The 27,146-nt window shown below is 48.9% G+C and overlaps 2 protein-coding genes across 2 annotated transcripts in view; both read right to left on the bottom strand.

Annotated features, from left to right (window-relative positions):
• The window catches only part of LOC144479991 (myelin protein zero-like protein 2), a 279,492-nt gene that overhangs the window by 79,162 nt on the left and 173,184 nt on the right, over positions 1-27,146 (bottom strand). The window lies entirely within an intron of this gene.
• Positions 1-27,146, bottom strand: part of LOC144479985 (rho guanine nucleotide exchange factor 12-like) — a 74,337-nt gene that overhangs the window by 25,401 nt on the left and 21,790 nt on the right. Inside the window, exons 17-23 of the mRNA XM_078199126.1 lie at positions 22,220-22,305; positions 14,068-14,193; positions 12,366-12,480; positions 11,700-11,806; positions 9,030-9,107; positions 8,631-8,706; positions 1,961-2,128 (exon numbers count right to left, since the gene is read on the bottom strand). Of these exons, the coding sequence (XP_078055252.1) occupies positions 1,961-2,128; positions 8,631-8,706; positions 9,030-9,107; positions 11,700-11,806; positions 12,366-12,480; positions 14,068-14,193; positions 22,220-22,305 (756 nt within the window). The remainder of the gene's footprint in view (positions 1-1,960; positions 2,129-8,630; positions 8,707-9,029; positions 9,108-11,699; positions 11,807-12,365; positions 12,481-14,067; positions 14,194-22,219; positions 22,306-27,146) is intronic.

The following is a 27,146-nucleotide window of genomic DNA, read 5'->3' as shown; positions in this document are numbered from 1 at the left end:
AATTCTGGAAAGGGTAAAAATAGATAAGTCCCCTGGGCCGGATGGGATTTATCCTAGGACTCTCTGGGAGGCTAGGGAGGAGATTGCGGATCCTTTGGCTTTAATCTTTGTGTCGTCATTGTCTACTGGAACAGTGCCAGAAGACTGGAGGATAGCAAATGTTGTCCCCTTGTTCAAGAAGGGGAGTAAGGACAACCCTGGTAATTATAGACTGGTGAACCTTACTTCTGTTGTGGGCAAAGTTTTGGAAAGGATTATAAGAGATAGGATTTATAATCATCTAGAAAGGAATAATTTGATTAGGGATAGTCAGCACGGTTTTGTGAAGGGTAGGTCGTGCCTCACAAACCTTATTGAGTTCTTTGAGAAGGTGACCAAAGAGGTGGATGAGGGTAAAGCGGTTGATGTGGTGTATATGGATTTCAGCAAATCGTTTGATAAGGTTCCCCATGGTAAGCAATTGCAGAAAATACAGGCACATGGGATTGAGGGTGATTTAGTGGTTTGGATCAGGAATTGGCTAGCTGTAAGAAAACAGAGGGTGGTGGTTGATGGGAAATATTCATCCTGGAGTTCAGTTACTAGTGGTGTACCGCAAGGATTGGTTTTGGGGCCACTGCTGTTTGTCATTTTTATTAATGACCTGGATGAGGGCGTAGAAGGATGGATTAGTAAATTTGTGGATGACACTAAAGTCGGTGGAGTTGTAGACAGTGCGGAGGGAAGTGGCAGATTACAGAGGGACATAGATAAGCTGCAGAGCTGGGCTGAGAGGTGGCAAATGGAGTTTAATGCGGAAAAGTGTAAGGTGATTCACTTTGGAAGGAGTAACAGGATTACAGAGTACTGGGCTAATGGTAAGATACTTGGTAGTGTGGATGAACAGAGGGATCTGGGTGTCCATGTGCATAGATCCCTGAAACTTGGCACCCAGGTTGATAGGGTTGTTAAGAAGGCGTGCGGTGCGTTAGCCTTTATTGGTAGAAGGATTGAGTTTCGGAGCCATGAGGTCCTGCTGCAACTGTACAAAACTCTGGTGCGGGCGCACTTGGAGTATTGCGTACAGTTCTGGTCGCCGCATTATAGGAAAGCTGTGGAAGTGTTGGAAAGGGTGCAGAGGAGATTTACCAGGATGTTGCCTGGTATGGTGGGAAAATCGTATAAGAAAAGGCTGAGGGGCTTGAGGTTGTTTTCGTTAGAGAGAAGAAGGTTAAGAGGTGACTTAATAGAGGCATACAAGATGATCAGAGGATTAGATAGGGTGGATAGTGAGAGCCTTTTCCTCGGATGGTGATGGCTAGCACGAGGGGACATAGCTTTAAATTGAGGGGTGAGAGGTTTAGGACGGATGTTAGAGGTAGGTTCTTTACTCAGAGAGTAGTAAGGGTGTGGAATGCCCTGCCTGCAGCAGTAGTGGACTCGCCAACATTAAGAGCATTCAAATGGTTATTGGATAAACATATGGATGATATTGGAATAGTGTAGATTAGAGGGGCTTTAGATTGGTTCCACTGGTGGGCGCAACATCGAGGGCCAAAGGGCCTGTACTGCGCTGTAATGTTCTATGTTCTATAATTTTGTGTGAAGAATTGTTTCCTGTATCATCCCTGAATGGCCTCACCAGATTCTGTCTCCTTGTGTTCAGAGGAATAGTTTCTCTATATCCTATCAGATCCTTTAATAATATCAAACATCATTTAATCTTCTAAACCGGAGAGAATACAAGCCTGGACTATGCAACTCAGCCTTGACCTGAAACATTAACTCTGCTCTCCACAGATGCTGTCAGGTCTGCTGAGTTTCTTCAGCATTTCCTGTCTTTATTGCAGATTTCCAGCATCTGCAGTATTTTGTTTTCTGTGAGCCTCTAACTATCCTCGCAAGCCTTCAGCCCCCAAGTTTCAATCCTGTTCGATTCGAAACTATTTGAGTGTTGACCTGGATGGAAAAACTGTCAAACCTGTTGCGACCTCCCTCACGAGCACAGCAGACAGTTTTATGATGGGGCTGAAGATGTGTTTGGTGTCTGCATTGGCAGCAAGGTTCTTGCTGTGACACTTCAACAAGAGCCGGTCATCCTGCTTCTGGGAGAGAACCAGAATGTCCTCTAATAGCAGTGTGTAGAGATCTGGAATGACATAGAAGGATGAACAGAATTAGCATACAACAATCTCCAACATGCAATTTTCAGTTGACAATTCAGATCGACTTTATGTGAAAGTTTTAGAACAAGGCAGGGAATTCAAAGGGGATTGTGTCAGTCTCTGACCGCGTTGGGATCTGGACAGGAGCGGTTCTCAATCTGTGGAGTGCAATGCAAAATATAATTAAACATAATCTGTCCTACTCTTGTTCCAAATGCAACTTCAGATTTAAAAAGTACACAATGGCTCCTGGAAATAACTGTCTGTAACATTTTAAATCACCTTAAACAGAAACCAGTAAAACAATGTCACCACTTCAGTGAAGGTCGGATGATTCTTCTAATTCCTCCAATTGGAAGGAGATGCTTTGTTCTGAAAATACAGAACACGGACTCTCGGAATGACAGACGGGGGGGTGGGGGGACGGTTTGGTGATGAGGCCTTGCCACGGGGGGGGGGGGACTGTTTGGTGATGAGGCCCTGCCACAATGGCCACAGTGACTTTTATTCTCTGTACTTTGTGCAACATCACACACAAGGCTGGTGGTGGATCAACTGTTCAGACCAATTATTTTTCTCAGCAGAATTCAGGGGAACCTGCGCGTCAAATACCCAAGAGACAGGGAACACATACTGCAAACATCCAACAAACAGGTTTTACAACCACAGCAGGTTTTATTGCTGAGCCAGCCAGATCCCAGACCGAGGCCTATCTCACTGATCAGAGACTTTTCTCATTGTAAAACTGAGGAGGAGCCACTGACCCCAGAAGCACAGAAAAAAAACCTTAAGCGCACAAGATTAAAGTTACACAGTTAAAACAGGCTTACAAACAACCACCAACAAAATACCTGCTTGGTCAAAAGTACACAAATAAACTACCTTCGTGGCTAAAACCTGCTTCTAGGTTTTTAACCATGCAAGGAAATGAATGTGGCAGTAAGAGCGGATGTTATAGTTCGGGAATAGACACTGTTCTCTGTAGCTCTGAGCGGGAGTTTCTGTAGGTCAGGCAGCCTGGCCAGTGCTGCAGTTCAGCATATCTGCTTGTGGTTGGGGAAGAGCTCGGAATGTTCAGGTGAATATATGTTCTGTCATAGTCCACATTGGAACCAATGCTAGAGGTAGGAAGTTTGCCCATGATACCAAGTTAAGTGGGAGGGTGAACTGTGACGAGGATGTCGAGATCCTTCGGAATGATCTGGACAGGTTGGGTGAGTGGGCAAATCAATGGCAGATGCAGTATAATTTGGATGAGTGTGAGGTTATTCACTTTGGAAGTAAAAACAAGGCGGAAGATTACTACCTGAATGGCTGTAAATTGGGAGAGGGGAGTGTGCAGCGGGACCTGGGTGCCCTTGTGCACCAGTCACTGAAGGTAAGCATGCAGGTGCAGCAGGCGGTAAAGGCGGCAAATACAAAGAACAGTACAGCACAGGAAACAGGCCCTTCGGCCCTCCAAGCCTGTGCCGCTCCTTGGTCCAACTAGACCAATCGTTTGTATCGCTCCATTCCCAGGCTGCTCATGTGACTATCCAGGTAAGTCTTAAAAGATGTCAGCGTGCCTGCCTCCACCACCCTACTTGGTAGCGCATTCCAGACCCCCACCACCCTCTGTGTAAAAAACGTCCCTCTGATATCTGAGTTATACTTCGCCCCTCTCACCTTGAGCCCGTGACCCCTCGCAATGGTCACTTCTGATCTGGGAAAAAGCTTCCCACCATTCACCCTATCTATCCCCTTCATAATCTTGTACACCTCTATTAGATCTCGCCTCATTCTCCGTCTTTCCAGGGAGAACAACCCCAGTTTACCCAATCTCTCCTCATAGCTAAGACCCTCCATACCAGGCAACATCCTGGTAAACCTTCTCTGCACTCTCTCTAACGCCTCCACGTCCTTCTGGTAGTGCGGCAACCAGAACTGGACGCAGTACTCCAAATGTGGCCTAACCAGCGTTCTATACAGCTGCATCATCAGACTCCAGCTTTTATACTCTATACCTCGTCCTATAAAGGCAAGCATACCACATGCCTTCTTCACCACCTTTTCCACCTGTGTTGCCACCTTCAAGGATTTGTGGACTTGCACACCTAGGTCCCTCTGTGTTTCTATACTCTTGATGACTCTGCCATTTATTGTATAACTCCTCCCTACATTATTTCTTCCAAAATGCATCACTTCGCATTTATCCGGATTAAATTCCATCTGCCACCTCTCCGCCCAATTTTCCAGCCTATCTATATCCTGCTGTATTGCCCAACAATGCTCTTCACTATCCGTAAGTCCAGCCATCTTCGTGTCATCCGCAAACTTGCTGGTAACACCGGTTACCCCTTCTTCCAAATCATTTATATATATCACAAATAGCAGAGGTCCCAGTACAGAGCCCTGCGGAACACCACTGGTCACAGACCTCCAGCCGGAAAAAGACCCATCGACCGCTACCCTCTGTCTCCTGTGGCCAAGCCAGTTCTCCACCCATCTAGCCACTTCTCCTTGTATCCCATGAGCCTTAACCTTCTTAACCAACCTGCCATGAGGGACTTTGTCAAATGCCTTACTGAAATCCATAAAGACGACATCCACGGCCTTCCTTCGTCAACCGTTTTTGGCACTTCCTCAAAAAACTCCACCAAATTTGTAAGGCACGACCTCCCTCTTACAAAAACATGCTGTCTGTCACTAATGAGATTGTTCCGTTCTAAATGCACATACATCCTGTCTCTAAGAATCCTCTCCAACAACTTCCCTACCACGGATGTCAAGCTCACCGGCCTATAATTTCCCGGGTTATCCCTGCTCCCCTTCTTAAACAACGGGACCACATTCGCTATCCTCCAATCCTCAGGGACCTCACCTGTGTCCAAAGAAGCGACAAAGATTTCCGTCAGAGGCCCAACAATTTCATCTCTCGTCTCCCTGAGCAGTCTAGGATAGATGCCATCAGGCCCTAGGGCTTTGTCAGTTTTAATGTTCCCTAAAAAACCTAACATCTCCTCCCCTTGTAATGGAGATTTTCTCTAACGGGTCAACACCTCCCTCTGAGACACTCCCAGTCAACAAGTCCCTCTCCTTTGTGAATACCGATGCAAAGTATTCATTTAGGATCTCCCCTATTCCCTTGGGTTCTAAGCATAATTCCACTCCTTTGTCCCGGAGAGGTCCGATTTTCTCCCTGACAACTCTTTTGTTCCTAACGTATGAATAGAGTGCCTTAGGATTCTCCTTAATCCTGCCTGCCAAGAACATCTCGTGACCTCTTTTTGCCCTTCTAACTCCCCGTTTGAGTTCTTTCCTACGCTCTCTGTATTCCTCCAGAGCTCCATCTGTATTCAGTCGCCTGGACTTAGCCTACGCCTCCCTTTTCATTCTAATCAGATCCTCAATTTCCCTGGTTATCCACGGCTCCCGAATCCTACCTTTCCTATCTTTCCTTTTTATAGGCACATGCCTGTCCTGCAGCCTTATCAATTGTTCCTTAAAAGACTCCCACATGCTAGCCGCGGACTTACACTCGAACATCCTCTCCCAATCAACGTCCACCAATTCCTGCCTAATCCGGCTATAGTTAGCCTTCCCCCAATTTAGCACCCTGCCCGTAGGACAGCGCTCATCCTTGTCCATTACTATCTTAAAGTTAACAGAGTTGTGGTCACTATTTGCCACATGTTCCACTACCGAAACTTTGACGACCTGGCCGGGCTCATTTCCCAGGACTAGGTCCAGTATAGCCCCCTCTCTAGTCGGGCTATCTACATACTGTTCCAAAGAACCTTCCAGTATGCATTTTACAAATTCCTCCCCGTCTGGAACCCCAGCTCTAAGCACTTTCCAGTCTATACCAGGGAAATTAAAGTCCCCCACTACAACAACCCTATTTTTTCTGCACCTATCCAGAATCTCCTGACATATCCTTTCCTCCACTTCCCGTGGGCTGTTGGGTGGTCTGTAGTACACCCCCAGCATAGTGACTGCACCCTTCCTGTTTCTGAGTTCCACCCACAGTGACTCAGTACATGACCCCTCTAAGTTGTCTACCCTCTGCACCGCAGTAATATGCTCCCTAACTAATATCGCTACTCCCCCACCTTTTTTAGACCCTCTTCTGTCTCGCCTAAATCACTTATACCCTGAAATATTCAGCTGCCAGTCCTGTCATTATTTTAACCAAGTCTCCATCACCACAACCACATCCAAATTCCGCGTAAGCATTAAGGCCCTAAGTTCGTCTGTCTTACCCGTTACGCTCCTCGCATTGAAGCAGGTGCACTCCAGACCTCCAGGCCCACACTCAGGTCATCCTCCTCAAGAGTGCTCCTCTTCTTAGCTAGCCTTGCCCTGGCCCCCAGCTCAACCCCAGCCTCAGTACTTACTGACCTACTGTTTTGTTCCCCACCCCCCTGCCACACTAGGTTAAATCCTGCCAAAACACTCCAGCAAAACTCCCAGCCAGGATATTTGCTCCCTTCCAGTTAAGGTGTAATGGTATGTTGGCCTTCATTGCGAGAGGTTGGAGTACAGGAGCAAGGATGTGTTGTTGCAATTATACAGGGCCTTGGTGAGGCCACACCTAGAGTATTGTGTGCAGTTTTGGTTTCCTGTTCTTAGGAAAAATGTTCTTGCTCTCGAGGGAGTGCAGCGAAGGTTTACCAGGCTGATTCCGGGGATGGCAGGACTGACGTATGAGGAGAGATTGACTGGGTTAGGATTGTTTTCGCTGGAGTTCAGACGAATGAGGGGGGATCTCAGGACTAGACAGGGTAGATGCAGGGAGGATATTCCCGATGGTGGGGGAGTCCAGAACCAGGGGTCACAGTCTGAGGATTCAGGGTAGACCATTTAGGACGGAGGTGAGGAGACATTTCTTCACCCAAAGAGTGGTGAGCCTGTGGAATTAATTACCACAGGAAGTACTTGATACCAAAACATTGAATGTATTCAAGAGGCGGCTGGATATAGCACTTGGGGCAAATGGGATCAAAGGTTATGGGGAGAAAGCAGGATTAGGCTATTGAGGGTTGGATGATCAGCCATGATTGTAATAAATGGCGGTGCAGGCTTGAAGGGCCGAATGGCCTCCTCCTGCTCCTATCTTCTATGTTTCTATGCAGAACCTAAGGGTCTGCAAAGGAAACTCAAGGACCAGGATGCTAAATTAATGAGCAGAACCTGGAGGATAATTATTTCTAGTTTGTTCCCGGAGCTGCATGCAAATTGGCAAATCAGGCAGATTAGAGAATTAACGGGGCTCAGAGTGGTGCTGATGAAGAGGTTTTGATTCATGGGGCACTGGTACCAGTACTCAGTAAAGAGGGAGCTGTACCACTGCAATAAGCTCCACATAAACCTGGCTGGGATCTGTTTCCCGGCAAATCGTATAACTAGGGCTGTGGATAGAGGTTTAAACAAGAGAAGGGGGAGGAGTCAGGTGAAGATAAATTTCAAGAGGCAACAGAGCAATGTTGTGATTCCAGTAAAAACAAGCAGAGTGGAGTGAGACAGGAAAGGACAGACTTTATCTCTGAATGCACCAGCAAATGAAGTCTTTGCAAATAATAGTCGAGAAAAAATAAAATTATACACTCTTCATTGGAATGCATGAAGCATTTGTAATAAGATTGAAGAACTAGCAGCACAAAGGACGCTAAATACTTTAGATCTAATCGCCATTCTGGAGACATGATTACAAGAGACCAAAGGTGAGGAAATAAATATTTCAGGTTAGAAAATATTTAAAGGCAGACAGAATGGCAAAAGAAGGGAGGTATATAGAGGGAGAAAAACAGAATGAGAATAAACTAGCTGGTAACATAAAGACTGAATGTAAAATCTTCTGTTCTTTCGGAGAAAATCCCCTTGAAGATTGTGACAATGGGGAAAGGGCAGAGATGCTCCACAAACATAGCAACAAGCGTAGGCCATTCAGCTCATCTAGTGCTCCGCCACTTTATATAACGATCAGCAATGCTTTCATGGTCATCACTGCCGCTTGTCAGAAAAACCTCTCTGGTTCACTAACGCCCTTTATCAAAGAATCACAGAAATGTTATGGTGCAGAATGAGGCCATTTGGCCCATCATGTCTGCACCAGCTCTCCAAATGAGCATCATGGTTTAGTGCCAATTCCCTGCATTTTCCACGTACCTCTGCACATCGTTCCTATAAAGGGAGGAACCATACCTGGTCTGGCCTACTTGTGGAATCAGACCCACCAGCAACGTAGTTGACTCTTAAAATGCACTCTGAACAAGGGCAATTAGGGAAGGGCATTAAATTCTGGCCTAGCCAGTGATGCCCACATCCAAAAAATACATTTGCATGTGTGAGAGGGATAAAGTGTGCAGAAAGCTGTGTTCCAAGTTAAAATACACAGCAGGACCCCTGTCCAAATTCCAAATTGAATTGAGTGTGTGTGTGTTTGCTCTGTCTCCCCCGAAGGATCAATGTCTAATGTCTCACGCTCTGATCTTGTTTCTTACTCACCGATTGTCTTGTCTTTATTCACCCGCCAAGTGAGAGGCCCTTCATGAATCATGTTCCGCTTTGTAAGATCCAGATTCTTAAACAAGAGAAGCACAAGTTATTAAATTAAATGCCAAGAGAATCTTCACAAAGTGTCGTCAGTCATTTAAATGTTTACGGCTCTCTCAGGTTCACTGTTATAACACAGGGTGGGATTCTCCAGCATTCGCTCACCCCAAAACCAGAGAGTCCCGCAAAGGTCAATGGACCTTTGCTTGGCCCGCCCACCCGCCCCCTGCGCCCCCCCCCCCCCCCCCCTGCGCCCCCCCCCCCCCCCATTCCTGTGGCGGACGGGACAGGAGAATTCCTCCCAATATCTTTTACTATTGAAGGGCTTTTGCTTTTGTTCCAGTCACTCACCCGAAATTCCTCAATCAGTGGGTAATCTGACTGCTTCAGGCTGGACAGGTCCAAGCGACGCTGGTAATCTTCCAACCGCTGACACAAGGAAACAATCTATTAACTTTCACAAAGCAAAGTTGGACAAACTCTAACAATCACAGAATAATGGCCCTTCCACCTTGCTGCCTGTCCCAATCTTACATTCAGCTTTCAGTGAGCAGGTCACCGATTCTTTGACAAACACGACACTGCTCCATAAATTTCAGACTCCCTTTCTGGATTCCTCTTATGCTTGGCCCCAGCATGTTGCTGCACTCGGACGCCTGGGGTGTTTTATAAAAAATCAGGAACTCAATCACCAGTGGGGCTGAAGGCAGGGAAAATAAATGTTCGAAATAGAAAAAGATTTGAAACTAGGGATGATATCAGGGATCTCCGGAAACTGTCACTGGTATAAGGCCATGTCTCCTCTGGCTATGAAATTATTTTCATTTTCGATCCCAAGCATTGTCTGTACATTAGAGCTGGTCACAAAGCCACTGTGTTAACACTGGGTAAAGACAGTGAGGTTAACGAGTGGAATATAAAGTCACTGAACTTATTCTCTATCATGGCAGTATTTATTGATTCAATAAAGTGTATTATCTGTCCAAAAAATAAACTTTAATAATTACAATCCATCACAATATACAAGTAATTAATGCAGCTGTTCCTGTTGATTTCTCAAAGAGAGGATTAAGAAAGAAAATCGCCATCTAATAAACTTTTCGCCGCTCATTAGGTGAAAAACATTTTCAGTTTTGGGCAACTTGCACCTCTCAGGGTCATGTAGAAAGCAATCTGCAAACTCATCGTCACATCTCTGCGCAGCGCGGTGCGGCCCAGTCTCTGCGCACCGCGGTGCGGCCCAGTCTCTGCGCACCGCGGTGCGGCCCAGTCTCTGCGCACCGCGGTGCGGCCCAGTCTCTGCGCACCGCGGTGCGGCCCAGTCTCTGCGCACCGTGGTGCGGCCCAGTCTCTGCGCACCGCGGTGCGGCCCAGTCTCTGCGCACCGCGGTGCGGCCCAGTCTCTGCGCACCGCGGTGCGGCCCAGTCTCTGCGCAGCGCGGCGCGGCCCAGTCTCTGCGCACCGCGGCGCGGCCCAGTCTCTGCGCCCCGCGGCGCGGCCCAGTCTCTGCGCCCCGCGGCGCGGCCCAGTCTCTGCGCAGCGCGGCGCGGCCCAGTCTCTGCGCACCGCGGTGCGGCCCAGTCTCTGCGCAGCGCGGTGCGGCCCAGTCTCTGCGCAGCGCGGTGCGGCCCAGTCTCTGCGCAGCGCGGTGCGGCCCAGTCTCTGCGCACCGTGGTGCGGCCCAGTCTCTGCGCAGCGCGGTGCGGCCCAGTCTCTGCGCAGCGCGGTGTGGCTCAGTCTCTGCGCAGTGCGGTGCGGCCCAGTCCCTGCGCACCGCGGCGCGGCCCAGTCTCTGCGCCCCGCGGCGCGGCCCAGTCTCTGCGCAGCGCGGCGCGGCCCAGTCTCTGCGCACCGCGGCGCGGCCCAGTCCATTCTCTGCGCAGCGCGGCGCGGCCCAGTCTCTGCGCAGCGCGGCGCGGCCCAGTCTCTGCGCCCCGCGGTGCGGCCCAGTCTCTGCACCCCGCAGTGCGGCCCAGTCTCTGCGCCCCGCGGTGCGGCCCAGTCTCTGCGCCCCGCGGTGCGGCCCAGTCTCTGCGCAGCGCGGCGCGGCAGAGTCTCTGCGCAGCGTGGCGCGGCCCAGTCTCTGCGCAGCGCGGTGCGGCCCAGTCTCTGCGCACCGCGGTGCGGCCCAGTCTCTGCGCACCGCGGTGCGGCCCAGTCTCTGCGCGGCGCGGCCCAGTCTCTGCGCAGCGCGGTGCGGCCCAGTCTCTGCGCACCGCGGTGCGGCCCAGTCTCTGCGCACCGCGGTGCGGCCCAGTCTCTGCGCGGCGCGGCCCAGTCTCTGCGCAGCGCGGTGCGGCCCAGTCTCTGCGCACCGCGGTGCGGCCCAGTCTCTGCGCCCCGCGGTGCGGCCCAGTCTCTGCGCCCCGCGGTGCGGCCCAGTCTCTGCGCCCCGCGGTGCGGCCCAGTCTCTGCGCCCCGCGGTGCGGCCCAGTCTCTGCGCCCCGCGGTGCGGCCCAGTCTCTGCGCCCCGCGGTGCGGCCCAGTCTCTGCGCCCCGCGGTGCGGCCCAGTCTCTGCGCCCCGCGGTGCGGCCCAGTCTCTGCGCCCCGCGGTGCGGCCCAGTCTCTGCGCCCCGCGGTGCGGCCCAGTCTCTGCGCCCCGCGGTGCGGCCCAGTCTCTGCGCCCCGCGGTGCGGCCCAGTCTCTGCGCCCCGCGGTGCGGCCCAGTCTCTGCGCCCCGCGGTGCGGCCCAGTCTCTGCGCCCCGCGGTGCGGCCCAGTCTCTGCGCCCCGCGGTGCGGCCCAGTCTCTGCGCCCCGCGGTGCGGCCCAGTCTCTGCGCCCCGCGGCGCGGCCCAGTCTCTGCGCACCGCGGCGCGGCCCAGTCTCTGCGCCCCGCGGTGCGGCCCAGTCTCTGCGCCCCGCGGCGCGGCCCAGTCTCTGCGCCCCGCGGTGCGGCCCAGTCTCTGCGCCCCGCGGTGCGGCCCAGTCTCTGCGCCCCGCAGTGCGGCCCAGTCTCTGCGCAGTGCGGCCCAGTCTCTGTGCACCGCGGTGCGGCCCAGTCTCTGTGCAAATGCTTACCTGTTTATTCTCAGCTTCCTTCACAGCCTGATTCACAAAGTTCAGAATCTGCCGACAACATTCTGCTGCTTTCTTCACCTTCTTCTTCTCTTCATGTTGTTCAGGATCTAAGAATAAGGAGATCTGGCCCATTAGGGAAGAGATTTTTATCCTCCTCCAGAGAGTTACACACCCCAGATTTAATTATAACTACATGCAGGATGAGGTCACACATAGCAACAGGATAAAGGTTTATCCTCTGCAGTTTATTAGAATGTACTTGGGAAATGAAAATTACCAGAGGAAACTTCCTCTAAACCTGAACGAGAATGCAGAGGCTTTGCTGGCTTTAATGTTTTATTAGTAACACACTGATTAGAGGATTAATTAAATCCCGTCAGGCAGTGTAGCTACAGAACAGACTCTGTGACTTACCATTACTGGAACATTCCCTCAGCTTTCTTCACCTCAACCAATCAGTTTGTACCCACTTGAATACAGTGAGTGCAATGAATCCAATTCTTATTTGTAATTTAGTGATTCAGTTGGCTTCCTTGCCTCTCACTTTTCTTCCTTCTTTGTTGATGGTGCTAAGTATGACCCTGTCACTCACACCATTCTGACCTTTTCCTGACTTACACACGTGCAATCTGGCACTTTCCTATTTGACTCCAGACAGATCCTTACCGGTGTTTTTGGCGATATTCTCCAGGAGGAGTGGATATTTGGTCAGACGCTGCATCTCAGTTGGGATGATGTCCTTCAGTTGCAGCCTCCGACACTGCGGATTACTTTGTGCCTCCTGCAAGATCACATTGTAACATTATTTATTTCTCCATTCACAAAGTGTGAACGTCACTGACTAGGACAATATCTATTACTCTGTATCTAACCCCGTGCTGTACCTGTCCTGGGAGTGTTTGCTGGGGGACAGTGTAGAGGGAGCTTTACTCTGTATCTAACCCTGTGCTGTACCAGTCTGGGAGTGTTTGATGGGGACAGTGTAGAGGGAGCTTTACTCTGTATCTAACCCCGTGCTGTACCTGTCCTGGGAGTGTTTGATGGGGACAGTGTAGAGCGAGCTTTACTCTGTATCTAACCCCATGCTGTACCTGTCCTGGGAGTGTTTGATGGGGACAGTATAGAGGGAGCTTTACTCTGTATCTAACCCCATGCTGTACCTGTCCTGGGAGTGTTTGATGGGGACAGTGTAGAGCGAGCTTTACTCTGTATCTAACCCCGTGCTGTACCTGTCCTGGGAGTGTTTGGTGGGGACAGTGTAGAGAGAGCTTTACTCTGTATCTAACCCCGTGCTGTGCCTGTCCTGGGAGTGTTTGATGGGGACAGTGTAGAGGGAGCTTTACTCTGTATCTAACCCCGTGCTGTACCTGTCCTGGGAGTGTTTGATGGGGACAGTGTAGAGGGAGCTTTACTCTGTATCTAACCCCGTGCTGTACCTGTCCTGGGAGTGTTTGATGGGGACAGTGTAGAGGGAGCTTTACTCTGTATCTAACCCCGTGCTGTGCCTGTCCTGGGAGTGTTTGATGGGGGACAGTGTAGAGGGAGCTTTACTCTGTATCTAACCCCGTGCTGTACCTGTCCTGGGAGTGTTTGATGGGGACAGTGTAGAGGGAGCTTTACTCTGTATCTAACCCCGTGCTGTGCCTGTCCTGGGAGTGTTTGATGGGGACAGTGGAGAGGGAGCTTTACTCTGTATCTAACCCCGTGCTGTACCTGTCCTGGGAGTGTTTGATGGGGACAGTGTAGAGGGAGCTTTACTCTGTATCTAACCCCGTGCTGTACCTGTCCTGGGAGTGTTTGATGGGGACAGTGTAGAGGGAGCTTTACTCTGTATCTAACCCCGTGCTGTACCTGTCCTGGGAGTGTTTGATGGGGACAGTGTAGAGGGAGCTTTACTCTGTATCTAACCCCGTGCTGTACCTGTCCTGGGAGTGTTTGATGGGGAAAGTGTAGAGGGAGCTTTACTCTGTATCTAACCCCGTGCTGTACCTGTCCTGGGAGTGTTTGATGGGGACAGTGTAGAGGGAGCTTTACTCTGTATCTAACCCCGCGCTGTACCTGTCCTGGGAGTGTTTGATGGGGACAGTGTAGAGGGAACTTTACTCTGTATCTAACCCCGCGCTGTACCTGTCCTGGGAGTGTTTGATGGGGACAGTGTAGAGGGAACTTTACTCTGTATCTAACCCCGCGCTGTACCTGTCCTGGGAGTGTTTGATGGGGATAGTGTAGAGGGAGATCTACCCTGTATCAAATTCCATGAGGTACCAGTTCTTGGAGTACTTTGGCACTGGCGTCCAATTAATATCTAACATTTCAAGCCTTTGCTCAGATTGATCAGGTCTTGCAGTCTGGGCTTGGAGACTCTCACCTGAATGATGGCCTGGAATCGCGAGTCTTTCTTTTGCTTTGATTTGATGAGTTCCAGAGCAAAGGGCTGATTACTGCAGAAAGTCGCAGCTGCTCGTTTAAACTTCTCCTCTTCAGAACCGCTGAACTAGGAAAAAAAACAGGATTTACTCGGGCTGGAGCCAATCGTCAACTGCACAACAACAAATGACAGGTGCCACACAAGGTCAGAGTGTGAATCTGGGTAAAGGTAAAGGCACCATAGTCCCAGGTGACCATAGGCTGCTCTCCCCCTTTGAACCTATCGGGGGAGCTTCAACAGGTTTTTGGGATTTGGACAATGGCAGTAAGACGGTCAATAATCGACATATTGCCGATTCCTAGTTGCCCGGGGGCGGAGGACCTTCTTTTTGAAACAAGTCTTGTGGTGTTTGGAAGGAAGCTCAGACTCAGTGACAATAAGAATGGGGAATAGATGTCCAAGTCATAAAAATAAAACACTCCGGATGCTGGAAACCTGAAAAAAAAACAGAAAATGCTGGATAAACTCAGCATGTCTGGCAGAGAAACAGGGTTAAAGCTTCGAATCCAAATGACTCATCTACAGAACTGCCGAGGTAGAAAAGTGATGGGTTTTATAGTTGGGAGACAGAGGTGGAGGACGCAAAGTGGAATAGAAGGTCAGGGATAGGTCATAGAACATAGAACATAGAACATTACAGCGCAGAACAGGCCCTTCGGCCCACGATGTTGCACCGACCAGTTAAAAAAAAAACTGTGACCCTCCAACCTAAACCAATTTCTTTTCGTCCATGAACCTATCTACGGATCTCTTAAACGCCCCCAAACTAGGCGCATTTACTACTGATGCTGGCAGGGCATTCCAATCCCTCACCACCCTCTGGGTAAAGAACCTACCCCTGACATCGGTTCTATAACTACCCCCCCTCAATTTAAAGCCATGCCCCCTCGTGCTGGATTTCTCCATCAGAGGAAAAAGGCTATCACTATCCACCCTATCTAAACCTCTAATCATCTTATATGTTTCAATAAGATCCCCTCTTAGCCGCCGCCTTTCCAGCGAAAACAATCCCAAATCCCTCAGCCTCTCCTCATAGGATCTCCCCTCCATACCAGGCAACATCCTGGTAAACCTCCTCTGCACCCTCTCCAAAGCCTCCACATCCTTCCTGTAATGTGGGGACCAGAACTGCACACAGTACTCCAAGTGCGGCCGCACCAGAGTTGTGTACAGTTGCAACATAACGCTACGACTCCTAAATTCAATCCCCCTACCAATAAACGCCAAGACACCATATGCCTTCTTAACAACCTTATCTACTTGATTCCCAACTTTCAGGGATCTATGCACACATACACCTAGATCCCTCTGCTCCTCCACACTATTCAAAGTCCTCCCGTTAGCCCTATACTCAACACATCTGTTATTCCTACCAAAGTGAATTACCTCACACTTCTCCGCATTAAACTCCATCCGCCACCTCTCGGCCCAACTTTGCAACCTGTCTAAGTCTTCCTGCAAACTACGACACCCTTCCTCACTGTCTACCACACCACCGACTTTGGTGTCATCAGCAAATTTGCTAATCCACCCAACTATACCCTCATCCAGATCATTAATAAATATTACAAACAGCAGTGGCCCCAAAACAGATCCCTGAGGTACACCACTTGTAACCGCACTCCATGATGAATATTTACTATCAACCACCACCCTCTGTTTCCTATCCGCTAGCCAATTCCTGATCCAATTTCCTAGATCACCCCCAATCCCATACATCTGCATTTTCTGCAGAAGCCTACCATGGTGAACCTTATCAAACGCCTTACTAAAATCCATATATACCACGTCCACTGCCTTGCCCCCATCCACCTCCTTGGTCACTTTCTCAAAAAACTCAATAAGGTTAGTAAGGCACGACCTACCTGCCACAAAACCATGCTGACTATCACCTATCAATTCATTACTCTCCAAATAACTATAAATCCTATCCCTTATAATTTTTTCCAACATCTTGCCGACAACAGAAGTGAGACTCACCGGTCTATAATTCCCGGGGAAGTCTCTGTTCCCCTTCTTAAACAATGGGACAACATTCGCTAACCTCCAATCTTCTGGTACTATACCAGAGGCCAACGACGACCTGAAGATCAGAGCCAGAGGCTCAGGTCAGGGAGAGATTGACAGAGATGCCATGGACACAAGACAAAGGGAGTGTTGATGGTGGCATTAAGGACTAAAGAAGGTGCTGATAACGGCAGAATGGTAAGATAGCAGAATGTATGAATAGGAGAACAAAGGTCAGCGCTCAGTGAAAGCAAAACTAAAGACCAAGTAACAAGGCGCCCAGTTGGGAGGGGTCCACACTTCCATCCTCTCTGCTTCTTCCTTGAGCAAAGGCCCGAACGATCTCCATTCACCAGCACTTTCCTCCACCTCGCTGAACTTGTTCACTTACTCAATAATTTCTCCTTTAACATGTCTCACTTGCTGCAAATATAAGTTGTGGCTACAGGTACCCCCATGAGTCCCAGTTACGTCTGTCTTCTTGTGGGATGTGTGGAACATTCCTTGTTCCAGTCCTAATCAGGCCGTCTCCCACCTCTCTTTGTCCACATCAATGACTATAATATTTCGGTGCCACTTCACACACTCGCCTGGACCTGGAAAAACCTTTTGATTCCAATTTTCATTCGGAGAATCTCCATCTCCTAAATCTACTTTCCCTTCTCTGTCTCCATTCTGGCAATAGACTGATCACCAATACTCATTATAAACACACAACAATCTCAACTAATGCTCCTCACACCCTGTAAGGACTCCAGCCCATTCTCCCAGTTTCTCCACCTCCGTCATATCTGTTCCATCTCCCACACCTCTGCCCTCACCCCTTCCTCTCCCTCCCAAAAGGATGACACTTTGTCTTCACTTTTCATCCCACCAGCCTCCGCATTCAGAGGAACATCCGCCGCCATTTCTGCCAACTCCAGCATGATGCCACAACCAAGAACGTCTTCCCCTCACCTGCCCACCATACCCCCTCACCCCTCCATCAGCATTCTGCAGGGACCAGTCCCTCTGTGACACTCTGGTCCATTCCTGTATCGCCCCCAACTCTTCATCCCCTCTCCACAGCACTTACCCATCAATTGCAGAAGGAGCAACACCTGCCCCTTTCCCTCCTCCCTGTCCAAGGGCCGAAACACTCCTTTCAGGTGAAGTCGTGTTTCACTTTCACCTCCATCAATTTGATCTGCTGTATTCGCTGTTCCCGATGTGGATTTGTTTACACTGGGGCGACTAAACACAGACTGGGGAAACACATTGCAGAACACCTTCATCCAGGCCGCAAGCCTGACCACAACCCCCCGTCGCTATTTTAACTCAGCATCTTGCCCACATGTCCATCCTCAGCCTATTGCAATGTTCCAGTAAAGCCCAACATAAACTGGAGGGACAACATCTCAATTTCCGATTGGGCACGTTACAGCCTTCTGGATTCAACAGTGAGTTCAACAACTTTAGACTGTGACCTTTCCCCTCCACCGTGACCACCACCACAGGGCCACCTGTCACTTATTCTTTCATTTTGTTTTCACAAAGTTCTCCTGTTAACACGTTCTGCTATCTTATGTCGCTCTCAGCACCTTCCTTTGTCTTGCGTCCATGGTGTCTCTGCAAATCTCTTCTTAACTCCGACATATCCCAGACCTTCTATTCTGCTCCACTTTCTCCATTCTCTCTCCCACTATATTGTCCATCACATATCTACCCCTCTTCAGTCTGAGGAATAGTCATAAGATAAGAACATAAGAACTAGGAGCAGGAGTAGGCCATTCGGCCCCTCGAGTCTGCTCCACCATTCAATAAGATCATGGCTGATCTTTTTGTGGACTCAGCTCCACTTACCCGCCCGCTCACCATAACCCTTAATTCCTTTACTGTTCAAAAATGTATCTATCCTTGCCTTAAAAGCAGTCAATGAGGTAGCCTCAACTGCTTCACTGGGCAGGGAATTCCACAGATTCACAACCCTTTGTGTGAAGAAGTTCCTCCTCAACTCAGTCCTAAAGCTGCTTCCCATTATTTTGAGGCCATGCCCCTAGTTCTAGTTTCACCCGCCAGTGGAAACAACTTCCCTGCTTCTATCTTATCTATTCCCTTCATAATATGTTTCTATAAGATCCCCCTTCATTCTTCTGAATTCCAATGAGTATAGTCCCCAGTCTACTCAGTCTCTCCTCATAAGCCAACCCTCTCAACTCCGGAATCAACCTAGTGAATCTCCTCTGCACCCCCTCCAGTGCCAGTAAGTAAGGAGACCAGAACTGTACACAGTACTCCAGGTGTGGCCTCACTAGTACCTTATACAGCTGCAACATAATCTCACTGTTTTTAAACTCCATCCCTCTGGCAATGAAGGACAAAATTCCATTTGCCGCCTTAATTATCTGCTGCACCTGCAAACCAACTCCTTGAGACTCCTGCACAAGGACACCCAGGTCCCTCTGCACAGCAGCATGCTGCAATTTTTTACCATTTAAATAATAGCCCATTTTGCTGTTATTCCTACCAAAATGGATGACTTCACATTTACCAACATTGTACTCCATCTGCCAGACCCTCGCCCACTCACTTGGATTATCTATATCCCTTTGCAGACTTTCAGCGTCCTCTGCACTTTTCTCTTCCACCCATCTTAGTGTCATCTGCGAATTTTGACACACTACACTTGGTCCCCAACTCCAAATCATCTATGTAAATCGTAAACAATTGCAGTCCCAACACTGATCCCTGAGGCACACCACTAGTCACTGATCACCAACCAGAAAAACACCCATTTACCCCCACTCTTTGCTTTCTGTTAGTTAACCAATCCTCTATCCATGCTAATACATTACCTGTAACACCATGCACCTTTATCTTATGCAGCAGCCTTTGGTGCGGCACCTTGTCAAATGCCTTCTGGAAATCCAGATACACCACATCCACAGGTTCCCCATTGTCCACTGTGCATGCAATGTTCTCAAAGAATTCCACCAAATTAGTCAAACGCGACCGGCCCTTCATGAACCCAAGCTGCGTCTTACCAATGGGACAATTTACATCCAGGTGTCTCGCTATTTCGTTCTTCAAGGATGAAATAGCAAGATTCAAGCATTTTCCCTACTACAGAAGTTAAGCTAACCGGCCTATAGTTACCCGCCTTTTGTCTCCCTCCTTTTTTAAACAGTGGCGTCACATTTGCTGTTTTCCAATCTGCGGGAACCACCCCAGAGTCCAGCGAATTTTGGTAAATTACCACTAGTGCATTTGCTATTTCTCCCGTCATCTCTTTTAGTTCCCTGGGATGCATTCCATCAGGACCAGGAGACTTGTCTACCTTTAGCCCCATTAACTTGCCCAACACTACCTCTTTCGTGATAATGATAGTTTCTAGGTTCTCACCTGGCATCAATTTTTGACATGTTATTTGTGTCTTCCACTGTGAAGACCGACACAAAATACCTGTTCAATGCCTCAGCCATTTTCTCATTTCCAGTTATTAAATCCCCCTTCTCATCCTCTAAAGGACCAATGTTTACTTTAGCCTCTCTTTTTCGTTTTATATATTTGTAGAGTCACATTGGAATCAAAATGTTTACTCTGTTTCTCTCTCCACAGATGCTGCCAGACCCCCGGAGTTTACCCAGCACGTTCTGTCATTTTCAGATGTCCAGGTCGGATTGGTGTATAAAGGAAATCAGAGTTGAAGATGTTCATACAACATTTCTTTTTGATGTAGGGCCTGGGTTTAGGATGTGCAGTGTAGAAATTATATACTGCACCCACACGAGTCAGTGCTGGAGAGAGTGGATATTGAGTCCAATAGCAAAAGCTCCAATCGCCTCTGTCCTGGATGGAAACATAGAAGATAGGAGCAGGAGGAAGCCATTTGGCCCTTCGAGCCTGCTCCGCCTTTCATAACGATCATGGCTGATGATTTTAAGCTCTTTGAGTGCTGCTGTTGCAGTTGTCCAGATGAGTGCTGAGTGTTCCCTCACAGTCCAGACTTGAATCCTGTAGATGACGGGGAGGTTTTGAGGGGTCAGGAAATGAGCCATTTGTCAGAGTTAGCAGCCTCTGACCTGCTCCTTAGCCAATGAATGGAAAGGGTTGTTCCTGTGAAGCTTCTGCTCAATGATGACTCCAAACAGCTTAATAACAGGGACTTGCGGATTGGTGTCCATGGAAGTCACATGCTTGCCGTTCTCAGCCTGGATATCACCAGGATTGCGCTACAGGCTGGGATGTGCTGCTATTGGAGGAAATTGGGAAAGGAACGAAACATTTTGCAATCATCAGGAAATAAGCTAAAATTCTAGCTCATGGGATAACAGGGAAAGTCGGCACTTGGATAAGAAATTGGTGGAGTGACAGGAAGCAGTAGTGATAAATAGTTGTTTTTCAGATTAGGGATAGGTTTGTAGTGGGAGTTCCCCAGGGGTCAGTTTTTGGACTCTTGTTCTGCCTGATATACATCACTGACCTAAACAGCAGTGTTCTGGGCAATTTCCAAATTTGCAGATGATAGAAAGATTGAAATGTTGTCAACTGTGATGAGGATAATCTTGAACTCCAAAAGGACAAAGACATATTGGTGAATGGAACAGACAAGAGGAAGACAAAGTTCAAGAGTGAGATGATTCATTTTGTCGGGAAGAATATGGACAGAGTACAAAATAAAGGCAGAAACTCTAAAGGAGGTGCAGGAACAGAGGGACCTCAATGTAGATGCAAATCATTGAAGGTGGCAGGGCATGTTGAGAGAGTAGTTAATAAAGCATATGGTATCTTCAGTTTTATTAATAGGAGCATTGAATACAAGAGAAAGAAGATCATATTGAACTTTTATAAGACACTAGTTTGGCCTCCTCGAGTGACTGCATCCAGTTCTGGCCCATACTCGAGGAAGGATGTAAAGGCATTGGAGAGTCACAAGAATGAGTCCAAGGAAAAACAGCAATCTGAGGATAGATTGAAATGGTTGGGACTGTTTTCCTTGGAGAAAAGAAGGCTGAGAGGAGACTTGATAGATATATCCAAGATCCTGAGTATAGTTCGGGAAAACAGTGAGGAATTGTTCCCTTTCAAGAGGACATCAAGAACTAGAGGGCACAGATTCAAAATAATAGGCAAAATAATAGGATGGCACGGTGGCACAGTGGTTAGCATTGCTGCCTCACAGCACCAAGGACTCAGGTTCGATTCCCAGCTTGGGTCACTGTCTGTGCGGAGTCTGCATGTTCTCCCCGTGTCTGTGTGGGTTTTTTCCGGGTGCTCCTGTTTCCTCCTATAGTCCAAAAGGTGTGCTGGTTAGGTGCATTGGCCATGCTAAATTCTCCCTCAGTGTACCCGAACAGGTGCTGGAGTGTGGCAACTAGGGGGTTTTCACAATAACTTCATTGCAGTGTTAATGCAAACGTACTTGTGACACTGATAAATAAACTTAAAAAGGAGTAAAAGTGATGTGACGAAAAAAATATTTTCACCCAGAGGGAGTTTAGAACGAACCTCATGAGAGGTTCGGTTGAGGCATTCAAAGCAGAATTGGATTGTTATCTGAAAGGAAAGAATGTGAAAGGTTACAGGGATAAGGCAGGGAAGTGGAACTGGGTAGAATGTTCTTTTAGAGAGCCAGCGCAGACTCAATGGGCCGAATGGCCTCCTTCTGCACTGTAAAGATTCTGTGACTCCTGGCATGATGGAAGGAAGGTTATTGATGAAGCAGTTACCAGATAGCTGGGTCTAGGACGCTATGCTGAGGAACTCCTACAGCAATGTCCTGGAACTGAGAGGATTGGCATCTTTCTTTGTGCTACACCTGACTCCAACATCAGAGCGTTTCCCTTGGGCCACGGACCTCATTCAGCTACTTTGTTAGACTGGGCTGATGATAGCAAACCTTTGTTAAATAATTTTATCATCAATTAAAAGGCTGTTTGGCCCACATGACACATCTTAATAAGAATGTATTAATGGTCAGTGACTGAGTTCAGAGATTGCAGTCACTATATGGGAGTTGATTCAGCCACACTGCCTCCCTCCTCAGATTCCGATCCCATGCCAGCTGTTTGCAATGGTTCACCAAGGTTCACAGATACACACTCACCCAGCTCAGCAACTCTTCGCCAATCTGATCAACCACAAAGTTCTCATTCCTTTTCCAGACTTTCCTCATCTGTTCATTTAATGAAACTGGAAAAATAAACAGAACTCTGATAATCACAACATTTGATCAATTCCACCCAATGCAAGGAGGTTTGGGGCAGTAATCTGCTCACAGGAGTGCGCAGATACAGCATAAAGTGAAGCCACTCAGCTCACCCTGCCCGCGCTGTCTCTTTGACAGAGCTATCCAATTAATCTCGCCTCTCTGCCCTTCTCCCACAGTCCTGCAAATTCTCCCTTTTGAAAATTGTGTGTGGAGTTTGCACATTCTCCCCGTGTCTGCGTGGGTTTCCTCCGGGTGCTCCGGTTTCCTCCCACAGTCCAAAGATGTGCAGGTTAGCTGGACTGGCCATGCTAAATTGCCCCTTAGTGTCAGGGGGATTCATAGAAATCATAGAAACCCTACAGTGCAGAAGGAGGCCATTCGGCCCATCGAGTCTGCACCGACCACAATCCCACCCAGGCCCTACCCCCACATATTTACCCGCTAATCCCTCTAACCTACACATCCCAGGACTCAAAGGGGCAATTTTTAACCTGGCCAATCAACCTAACCCGCACATCTTTGGACTGTGGGAGGAAACCGGAGCACCCGGAGGAAACCCACGCAGACACGAAGAGAATGTGCAAACTCCACACAGACAGTGACCCGAGCCGGGAATCGAACCCGGGACCCCGGAGCTGTGAAGCAGCAGTGCTAACCACTGTGCTACCGTGCCGCCCTTTAGCAGGGTAAATACGTGGGTTTACGGGAATAGGCTCTGGAATTGTGGTTGGTACAGACTCGGTGGGCCGAATGGCCTCCTTCTGCACTGTAGGGATTCTATGATATTCTATGAATTTGCTTCCACCATCCTTTCAGGCAGAATGTTCCAGATCACAACGCATTTCAAAAAAAATAAAGTCTTAGTTGTCTTTGGTTCTTTTGCCAATAAATTTAAATTTATATCCTTTGGTTACAGACTCTCACACCTATTTTGAACATTTCTATTAAATCTCCTTAACCGCCTCTGCTCCAAGACCAATCCCAGCTTCTCCTAGTCTCTCCACATACTCTATTCGTAAAACCAATTATCCTATTTTTTATTTGAAAAGATCTTTAAACCTGTCCAGCCACCTTCAATGATTTGTGTATATTTCTCTTGGATTTCTCGATTCCTGAAACTTATTTAAAACGGAACCATTTGGTTTATACTGCCTCCCCCTGGCCTGTGTGTAAACTACTCCGCTTCTAAAAGGTGGTGAGTGAATTTTTGAGGGGAACGTGAACTTTCTGGTCTGTTCCGACTTGGGTCACACTGCATGGAGAATGTGGCACAACCCACCCACCACCTGAGGGCAGCAGCATGAAGCGCGCACTCTGCGCACCTCCTTGCATTTTATCCCCTCAAACCTGAACAGGGACACTCACTGGGCAGAGGCACCTCTGCTGCCTCACTGGGTGGCACTAGCTAAAGACTTTGATGGATAGCGAGTTGACAGCCCACAGAACTTCAGTAACTCTGTTACCTCGCTGGTCCAAAGATGCTCATTCCGCAACCTCAGAACCATCTCTCAATCAACAGTCTGAATGTTCAAATGCACTGAGTAAGGGACTATCTAATCAGAGTTGTAAGAGTTTTAACAACACCAGGTTAAAGTCCAACAGGTTTATTTGGTAGCAAATACCATTAGCTTTCGGAGCGCTGCTCCTTCGTCAGATGGAGTGGAAATGTGCTCTCAAACAGGGCACAGAGACACAAAATCAAGTTACAGAATACTGATTAGAATGCGAATCTCTACAGCCAATCAGGTCTTAAAGATACAGACAATGTGAGTGGAGGGAGCATTAAGCACAGGTTAAAGAGATGTGTATTGTCTCCAGACAGGACAGCCAGTGAGATTCTGCAAGTCCAGAAGGCAAGCTGTGGGGGTTACTGATAGTGTGACATAAACCCAAGATCCCGGTTTAGGCCGTCCTCATGTGTGCGGAACTTGGCTATCAGTTTCTGCTCAGCGACTCTGCGAAGATCAGAGGCTGAATGCCCGTGACCGCTGAAGAGCTCCCCCAAAGGAAGAGAACAGTGTCGCCTGGTGATTGTCGAGCGGTGTTCATTCATCTGTTGTTGTAGCGTCTGCATGGTTTCCCCAATGTACCATGCCTCGGGACATCCTTTCCTGCAGCGTATCAGGTAGACAACGTTGGCCGAGTTGCAAGAGTAGGTACCGTGTACCTGGTAGATGGTGTTCTCACGTGAGATGATGGCATCCATGTCGATGATCCGGCATGTCTTTTAGAGGTTGCTGTGGCAGGGTTGTGTGGTGTCGTGGTCACTGTTCTCCTGAAGGCTGGGTAGTTTGCTGCGGGCAATGGTCTGTTTGAGGTTGTGCGGTTGTTTGAAGGCAAGAAGTGGGGGTGTGGGTATGGCCTTGGCGTGATGTTCGTCTTCATCAATGACATGTTGAAGGCTCCGGAGGAGATGCCGTAGCTTCTCAGCTCCAGGGGAAGTACTGGACGACGAAGGGTACTCTGTCCACTGTGTCCCGTGTTTGTCTTTTGAGGAGGTCGGTGCGGTTTTTCGCTGTGGCGCGTCGGAACTGTCGATCGATGAGTCGAGCGCCATATCCTGTATCTTATGAGGGCATCTTTCAGCGTCTGGAGGTGTCTGTTGCGATCCTCCTCATCCGGGCAGATCCTGTGTATTCGGAGGGCTTGTCCGTAGGGGATGGCTTCTTTTACGTGTTTAGGGTGGAAGCTGGAGAAGTGGAGCATCGTGAGGTTATCCGTGGGCTTGCGGTACAGTGAGGTGCTGAGGTGACCGTCCTTAATGGAGATGCGTGTGTCCAAGAATGCAACCGATTCCGGAGAGTAGTCCATGGTGAGTCTGATGGTGGGATGGAACTTGTTGATGTCATCATATAGTTGTTTCAGTGATTGCTCACCATGTGTCCAAAGGAAGAAAATGTCATCGATGTATCTAGTGTATAGCATCGGTTGAAGGTCCTGTGCGGTGAAGAAGTCTTGTTCGAACCTGTGCATGAAGGTGTTGGCATATTGAGGTGTGAATTTGGTCCCCATGGCTGTTCCGTGTGTCTGGATGAAGAACTGGTTGTTGAAGGTGAAGATATTGTGGTCCAGGATGAAGCGGATGAGTTGTAAAATTGCATCTGGAAACTGGCAGTTGTCAGCGCACATGGAGCAGTTGAACCAGGAGCACTCCTCGTCACAATGGATGTCTCGGCACTCTACACCAGCATCCCCCACGATGATGGCATTACTGCAACGGCCTCAGTACTCAACACCGACAACTGCCAGTTTCCAGATGCAATTTTGCAACTCATCCGCTTCATCCTGGACCACAATATCTTCACCTTCAACAACCAGTTCTTCATCCAGACACACGGAACAGCCATGGGGACCAAATTCGCACCTCAATATGCCAACATCTTCATGCACAAGTTCGAACAAGACTTCTTCACCGCACAGGACCTTCAACCGATGCTATACACTAGATACATCGATGACATTTTCTTCCTTTGGACTCATGAACAATCACTGAAACAACTATATGATGACATCAACAAGTTCCATCCCACCATCAGACTCACCATGGACTACTCTCCGGAATTGGTTGCATTCTTGGACACACGCATCTCCATTAAGGACGGTCACCTCAGCACCTCACTGTACCGCAAGCCCACGGATAACCTCACGATGCTCCACTTCTCCAGCTTCCACCCTAAACACGTTAAAGAAGCCATCCCCTACGGACAAGCCCTCCGTATACACAGGATCTGCCCGGATGAGGAGGATCGCAACAGACACCTCCAGATGCTGAAAGATGCCCTCATAAGATACAGGATATGGCGCTCGACTCATCGATCGACAGTTCCGACGCGTCACAGCGAAAAACCGCACAGACCTCCTCAGAAGACAAACACGGGACACAGTGGACAGAGTACCCTTCGTTGTCCAGTACTTCCCCGGAGCGGAGAAGCTACGGCATCTCCTCCGGAGCCTTCAACATGTCATTGATGAAGACGAACATCACGCCAAGGCCATACCCACACCCCCACTTCTTGCCTTCAAACAACCGCACAACCTCAAACAGACCATTGCCCGCAGCAAATTACCCAGCCTTCAGGAGAACAGTGACCACGACACCACACAACCCTGCCACAGCAACCTCTGCAAGACGTGCCGGATCATCGACACGGATGCCATCATCTCACGTGAGAACACCATCTACCAGGTACACGGTACCTACTCTTGCAACTCGGCCAACGTTGGCTACCTGATACGCTGCAGGAAAGGATGTCCCGAGGCATGGTACATTGGGGAAACCATGCAGACGCTACGACAACGGATGAATGAACACCGCTCGACAATCACCAGGCGAGACTGTTCTCTCCCTGTGGGGGAGCACTTCAGCGGTTATGGGGATTCAGCCTCTGATCTTCAGGTAAGCGTTCTCCAAGGCGGCCTTCACGGCACACGACAGCGCAGAGTCGCTGAGCAGAAACTGATAGCCAAGTTCCGCACACATGAGGACGGCCTAAACCGGGATCTTGGGTTTATGTCACACTATCAGTAACCCCCACAGCTTGCCTTCTGGACTTGCAGAATCTCACTGGCTGTCCTGTCTGGAGACAATACACATCTCTTTAACCTGTGCTTAATGCTCCCCCCACTCACATTGTCTGTATCTTTAAGACCTGGTTGGCTGTAGAGATTCGCATTCTAATCAGTATTCTGTAACTTGATTTTGTGTCTCTGTGCCCTGTTTGAGAGCACATTTCCACTCCATCTGACGAAGGAGCAGCGCTCCGAAAGCTAATGGTATTTGCTACCAAATAAACCTGTTGGACTTTAACCTGGTGTTGTTAAA

This window comes from Mustelus asterias, chromosome 27 (genome assembly GCF_964213995.1).
Source record: "Mustelus asterias chromosome 27, sMusAst1.hap1.1, whole genome shotgun sequence".
In the NCBI taxonomy this organism is placed as follows: Eukaryota; Metazoa; Chordata; class Chondrichthyes; order Carcharhiniformes; family Triakidae; genus Mustelus; species Mustelus asterias.
The sequence above is the reverse complement of the archived record's forward strand: the minus strand, read 5'-3'. Positions and strand labels throughout refer to the sequence as shown.